Raw genomic sequence first — 7010 nt, forward strand, 5'->3', positions numbered from 1 at the left:
GTATCAACAAAGAATTTGCTTTTGTTTACTTAATATCAAGTAATTGTTCAAAAGTAGAACTTGTTACATTTTTTTATTTTATTTTATAGGTGGAGTAAAAAATCTGCACAATTTTTTTCTTAAACTCGTATTTCACTTCTAAAAACCCATTTAACATCAATTTGGCTTGTACAGTATAATCCCTGGCAAAGATGATGGAATCAACACATCAAATAAGATGTTTTTTTGTTTGTTTTGTTTTGTTTTTGTATTTTTTTTTTCAATTGCAGAATTTTGTAAAAAAAATAAACACTCAACAAACTTTCTAACATTAAGAAAAATTAAAAAATATAAATAACTAGAGACAGGCACAACTGTTTTTTTAAATCAAGTTAAGAGATAAAACTATGAAATCACTCAATTCCAAAGGAGAAAAAAATAGAATCGCAGCACCTTTAGTACTTTCTTGCACCGCTTCCAGCTTTTATACCAGCTTGAATTGTCTGAGGCATCCACTTAAGTAATGAGAAAAATTCTTCATTATCAATCTGACTCCAGTTGTTTGTTATTGCAACAACTTTGCAGTAACTCTTTTTTTTTATAAAGCAGATTTAATCTGATGCAGGAGTTGATTTTTGAAATGCACCTTGGGATTGCTTAATTTCACCTCAGATTTCAGTGATTCTATATTTTCCGTATTTTATTCCTCTACTTGATTTAAAATGTAATTGTGGCTGACTGCAACAAATATGCACTACTGTTAAAGAAATTTTAGAACACCCTAATTTATCTAGTTTTTTAATTTTGATATTCAAACAGCTCAAGTCCGATGAACATACTTGAAAGTGTACAAAAGTAAGTGCTGAACTGCCACACCTCTCCTCAGTTTCTGAGTGCATTGCGATGGTGAAGGAAACTGGACTCACAGGCACATTGACTTTCAAATTAAAGTAACCTTACATTTTTTTAAAAACCCTCTGGCAGTTCAGCCCGTTGTACTCTTTTAAGCTGTTTATTGGACTGCCTGAATTCCAAATTAAAAAAACTGGATAAATGAGGGTGTTCTAAAATGTTTGACCAGTAGTGTATATTTTTCTTCTTTATTATAATATTTCTTAATGCCAGATGATTAGTATTATGAAAACTGGTAGTTTGTGTCATGTCTGTGATGTTTTTATTACAAAATAAGCCATTGTAAATGGTGCCAAACGTAGCATGTAGTAATTAAGTCAGACAAGTTGTATTGAAACTTAGTGGCCTCGTGGTGGTGCTGTTTGACATGAGTTATGTATGTCTCTGTGTAGCCAGCAGTAAGAAAAAGATTGTGTACATCGACTCCCCCCTTCTGAAGACGGAGATGACCGTTAGAGAGAGGAGTCACATCTATCATGAGGAAAGTTTAAAGCTCTCCATCGTAAAGAATGGAAGCGTGAACATCTTCCATGTGATGACAGAGCACCCCATAAGTGAGCAGCAGGTTGCACCGGTATGCTAATGTGCAAATAGACACAACTCTCTTTGAAGTACTTGAGCTATATCACAGCATTTATTCCTTTTCTGTTGTTGTTTCTGTATCAGGAAGCTTCGAAGAGAAGGTGTGTTTCTACAGAAGACATAAGCTTTGACTTTGAGGTAGACCTCACAGATTTAGAGACATTTGGAGAGACTTCTAACAGGTCCCAGCCAAAAAAATGTAAAAATCAACAGGATGATGGGGTTAAAAGTCAAAAAGCTATTAGTAACTCAGTTGTAACTAGGTCCAAAAGATCTGGTGAACGTTATAATGGTAACAGCAGCTCACAGGAAGATATGAAGACCCCTCTGATAAACACAGAGAAACCTACAACAGAGTCAAATCTTCTTTCTGTTAGTGAAGCCATTCCACCAAAGACTATAAGAGTAGACTCCCCCAAAGGTGATGAAGACCACCAAGTCTTTACAGGAGACTCTGATGATGAGAAGCTCGTCATTGATGATTTTGCAACTTCAGCAGCAACACCAACAAAACCGCTCCAGCCTCAGGTTACAATGTGCTCTGCAGACTTTCCTGTTACCTCTGCCCCTGAGTCCGCCCCTGAAAACATAGACTCATCTCCCTCTCATAAGGGATTAAAGACCAGACGACAAACCAAAAGAACAAAGCCCTCTGAGGACCAAGTAGGTGAGATCCTGCGCATGCAAACAGCAATGTTCAAGTCTGCAAATGACACCGCTGCCAACGCTACTAAATCACCAAGTCGTTGTGTCGGACTCCTGCTAAACTCTCATCCGATATCACTGGTGAAACCATGTGTGACCTCATACTTGGAAAGGCACCAGAATGAGGATGGCGAGACGTGTGCTGTGGTTCATGAATCTGTAGCTCTCAACACTAACGCTGCAGAGCAAAAAAGTTAGTATTACTTTATTATTATTTGTTGTTGTTTTATTTTGTGAGCTTACGGATTTGATTACAATACGGTTCTTTACTCCTCCTATTTAGAAATACTTTCAGAAGACCTGCAGGCTTGTGCTGAGGATGCACAAGACTACGAAGCTCCAGCTGAGGGCAACCTGATCTACAAGCTTTACAGTCTGCAAGACTTGTTACTTCTGGTCTGCAGCTCTATGTCTCAGACCTACACAAAAAATGTCAACAGCATGAAGAACCAGGTGCATATAATTAGTTCCAACTTGTTAATTTCATATAATGGCTTAGAAAAAGACCCTATTCATCATAATAACTCCTCAAATTTTCTCTCAACAGTATGTGCCAGTGCATGTCGTGCCTAAGCTGGAGTACCAACTTTCTTATGGAGTTGAATGTCTGACCAACAGTGAGGCATGCCAGCTGTGGACTGAGACGTTGCTTCACTCCAGCACGGTGTCTTATATAGGTACAAATCTTCATCCCCTAACTGGTTTATTCACCCCTTGTTTATTTCATACCTTTCAGGTTCTACACAGTTTGTTCAATTAAATAATTTACCTCCTGTCCATCCCCTCTCTGCTCTGGTGTCCCACAAGGTGCTGTCCTCAGCCCCTTTTTCCACTTAGCAGTATCTTTCGAAAACACAATATCTAATTCCAGTGTTTAACGGATGACACCCAGCTCTATCTGTTCACCACCCTGCTCACTTTCTGAATGCCTTTATGATAACAGTTCCTGGTTCACTAACAGCTTCCTTAAAACTAAACAGTGACAAAACTGAATTTATTCTCATTGGAATAAATTCAGTTTTGTCACAGGGGCGGCTGTGGCGGAGTGGTTAGGTGAGTCGTCCTGGAACCAGAAGGTCGCTGGTTCGATCCCCCGTCCAGCCGTCTCAGTCGTTGTGTCCTTGGGCAAGACACTTCACCCACCTTGCCTACTGATGGTGGTCAGAGGGTCCGGTGGCGCCGATGTATGGCAGCCCCACCTCTGTCAGTGCGCCCCAGGGCAGCTGTGGCTACAGTGTAGTTTGCCATCATCAGTGTGTGAATGTGAGTGTGAATGGGTGAATGTCTGTTAGTGTAAAGCGCTTTGGGGTCCGGAGGGACTTGAAAAGCGCTCTATAAGTTCAGTACCATTTACCATTACCATTTAAAGCTAAACCCTTGCAAAATCCAGCAACGTTTCTTTTCTCAATGACAGCACCTCAGTTTCCCCGTCCCCTATGTTAGGAGTCTGGGTGTCATCCTAGACAACACACTATCATTTAAATCCCATATCAGCAACATCATTCGTTCAGCATACTTTCACCTCCTTAACATCACTTGTCTCCGTCCATCCCTCTCACCCATTGGTACTGCCATTCTAGTTCTCTCTTTGGTCACATTACATCTAGATTATTGCAACTCCATTCTTTTTGGTTTACCTGCAAAATCCATCCATAAAGTCCAACTGGTCCCAAACTCAGCTGCTTGCATTATTTCCAGAACCCGCGCCATCAGTCATACAACACCTGTCCTACAGCATCTTCACTGGCTCTCCATTAAATATCACATCTCCTATAAAATGCCTTTCACATTCAAAGCCCTCAATAACCTTGCACCCCAATATCTCCCAGAACTTCTCCACATTAACACACTCACCTACAGTCTCAGGTGCTCCTCATCTACCCAGTTTACCCAACCACCAGCTCGTTTGGTCATTATGGGCTCAAGAGCATTCAGCACCCCACCTCTGGAACACTCTCCCCCTGGACATTAAAAACTCTCCCACCATCTCCATTTTTATTTATTTCCTTTATTTGATCAGGAAAGTCCCATTGAGATTAAAAACCTCTTTTTCAAGGGAGTCCTGGTGAAGAGGCAGCAAAAATATATACTGTATTTGCATAGAGTTGCACAATTAAAAGACAATACAAACAATCACTATTAAAAACATTCACAATTCAAGGAAGTCATCTCTAATGCCCTCAATCTGGACTTAAAGGGGCTCAATAGGATAAGTTGAGTTAACTTCTAGTCTTTTTGCAACATATTCCATGTAGACGGAGTAAATAAAGGCCCTTTTTCCCAATTCTATGCGGAGAAATGGGACAGAGTGCAAGAAATGATCATTTGAACGCAAGGAGTGTGAATCAATGCTTTTACATGTGATTAGAACACAGATGTGAGATGGTAACAACCCAAGCAAAGCCTTATAAATAAAAGTTATCAATGTCCCAACCTTCTGGTGGACAAAGAAGGCCATCCCACTCGAGTGTCCAGATCACAATGATGAGTCAAGGCTTTCGTAACAAACCTCAAGGAACAGGATAGACATCATCAGTTTTTTTAAGATTTTGTGCTGAGGCATTCATATATAACAAGTCTCCATAATCTAAAATGGAAAAAAAAATGTCGCTGTGACAAGCCGCTTTTTAACCTTTTTAAAAGAAAAAATTATTTTATTTTGAAAAAAGAAGCCCAGTTTAAGTTTAAATTTCTTCATGAGATTTTGAATAAGGGACTTAAAACGGAGGGAGTCATCAATCAAGAACCCTGCATTTTTAAATCACAAATTAAAACTCTTCTTTTTAAACAAGCATATTCAGTTTAACCTTCATCTCTTAGCAACTCTATTTAAGTTGTCTTATGTATGATGTTTTATTATTTGTTGTTGTTTTTTTTGTTTTTGTTTTTTACTGCGTTTTATATTGTATTTTAGTGTATGGTGTCCTGAGTACCTTGAAATGTGTCTTCAAATAAAATGTATTATTACTATTATTATTAAATCGTATCACTGTAGATTCTCAGAGTCGCTAAAGGAAGGAAAAGCCCTTGAGTTCCAAACTTTTAAATAAATGTAAAAAAAAACCAAGGTCTATATTTTTCTCCCTTCCCTGGGTCCAGTGGAAACCATGAGGCAAATCCCCCCACCAACCAGCAGTGATCACTGTATGACTCACCATCCTGCAAGGACTGTGTGGTGGCCAAGTTTACTTTGTTGCCATGGCTACAGCCACAGCTTCAATTACAAAGACTGGAATTTGCAGAACAAAGTTTAAAAGTCTTTTTTTAACTTTAGTTAAATGGCCCTAATTTATATCGTCATCCTGTATATCCTGTTGCTTCAGATGGGGTTAAAGCCTCCGTCTTTTTTTGTGTGTAGCATTCACTGAATTGTTGACTTTGTATAGGAGTGGACTCACACCAGAGGGTGGAATGTCATCTCTTTAGCATAAAGTTCTTTTTTTTTCCCCAAAAATGTTTTTAAAATTATTCCCTCTTAGAATATACCCTGCTATGGCTAAATGTTCTATTTCTAATTGGCTTGTAAAAAATTTTTTTTTCCAATGAGTACAGTGGTGTAAACTGTTCTGATTTATGTCCTGATGCATCTCAGTAATCCAGGTAAAATATCAAAAAGAAAAAAAATTGTGTAGGACTAAAAGGAAGAACCCGTCCAGAAGACCTACACATTTTTTTTCTTTTTGAGTTCTGATTTATCCTAATTTTCCAATGTTGTCTCACCAGCAATATTCTAAGAAAAACAGTAGTCAAAGAGGAAATATTGGCATCATTTCAGCAGTTTGAAATCTTAGAGAACATCTCCTTGGTTACCACATTGTGCAACAAGAATAGAAAGCAAAGCCTCCCCTCTTTACTCAGTGGTTTTTAGTTCATTAAAAGGTTTATCATGTGGCATTCCACATTTGTGTGTTCATGACTGTGGTTGTAGATTCTATAAACACTCCATAAGCGAACGGTTTGTTGAAATAGGCATGCCTTACCGGCTAGAGGAAAGAAAAATGGGACCAAAAATCTTATTACCACCACCACCCACTCTAGCCTTCCAGAGTGTTGGCAAATCACCACAGAATAATTACTGTAGAAGAACAGTGAACAGCAAGAATACTGAGGCGAAGCTCTTGATGGTTCTTCATTCATGTTGTTCCCTCAGTAAAGCTTTCACCTTCTCTCTGTGGCTCTGTAGCTCACATCAACGCACTCACATCAAAAGTGGCTCTGCTGAGGAAGCTGCCTGACGACTGGAAGCAGAACGTCTCCTGTGGGTTCAAGTGAGTTTTGTTACATCAAATCTGTGACTGTGACTAATCTAATCAGCTCAGAATTGCTACTTTTCTGAACAGCTAGAGGTTACTGTTCTAAGATTCACTTTTGTTTAAACTAATCCAAACTATTTTTGAAGCTAATATAGGTTCTCAGGTTGGGTGATTTTTCTACAGAAATCAAAGTTTTTAATATTGATGTCTTGATAATTTTTCTTAAACTTTGTACAAGCATTTCAGTTTTGACTGGGTACTCACTGATACTGAGTACTTAGAATTTAAATATTATAAAATAGCTTTAAAAACAAATTTATTTTATTTAAAACAAAATGGCTCTCCTTCCTTATAGGCCCACAGGTCCAATGTGCAATGTTACGACCCGGCTCAAGAGCCATAACATATGGGAAGACACGACAAGGTGGAATCAGTTTAAAACCTTAAAAGGTATTTATTAAAGTCTTTGTCTAGGATTAGGTGAGTTTGTTGGCCCGGTTTGGAGCTCCGTAGCTCCCGAATGCACCGGACATCTCTCACCAAGCTGGACCCTCTGAAGTCTGTGGTCCAGGTTTACGT

General features: G+C 38.8%; 1 protein-coding gene across 2 annotated transcripts in view; it reads left to right on the forward strand.

Moving 5' to 3' along the window:
• Window positions 1-1283: 1283 nt before the first annotated feature.
• Window positions 1284-7010, forward strand: part of ice2 (interactor of little elongator complex ELL subunit 2) — a gene marked incomplete at its 5' end in the record, with an annotated part of 10707 nt that continues 4980 nt past the window's right edge. For both annotated transcript variants that reach the window (XM_014003601.1, XM_014003602.1), the window contains 5 exon segments: window positions 1284-1465; window positions 1558-2371; window positions 2462-2631; window positions 2726-2855; window positions 6362-6446. In XM_014003601.1, the coding sequence (XP_013859055.1) occupies window positions 1284-1465; window positions 1558-2371; window positions 2462-2631; window positions 2726-2855; window positions 6362-6446 (1381 nt within the window).

This window comes from Austrofundulus limnaeus, unplaced genomic scaffold (genome assembly GCF_001266775.1).
Source record: "Austrofundulus limnaeus strain Quisiro unplaced genomic scaffold, Austrofundulus_limnaeus-1.0 Scaffold19, whole genome shotgun sequence".
NCBI classification, from domain to species: domain Eukaryota; kingdom Metazoa; phylum Chordata; class Actinopteri; order Cyprinodontiformes; family Rivulidae; genus Austrofundulus; species Austrofundulus limnaeus.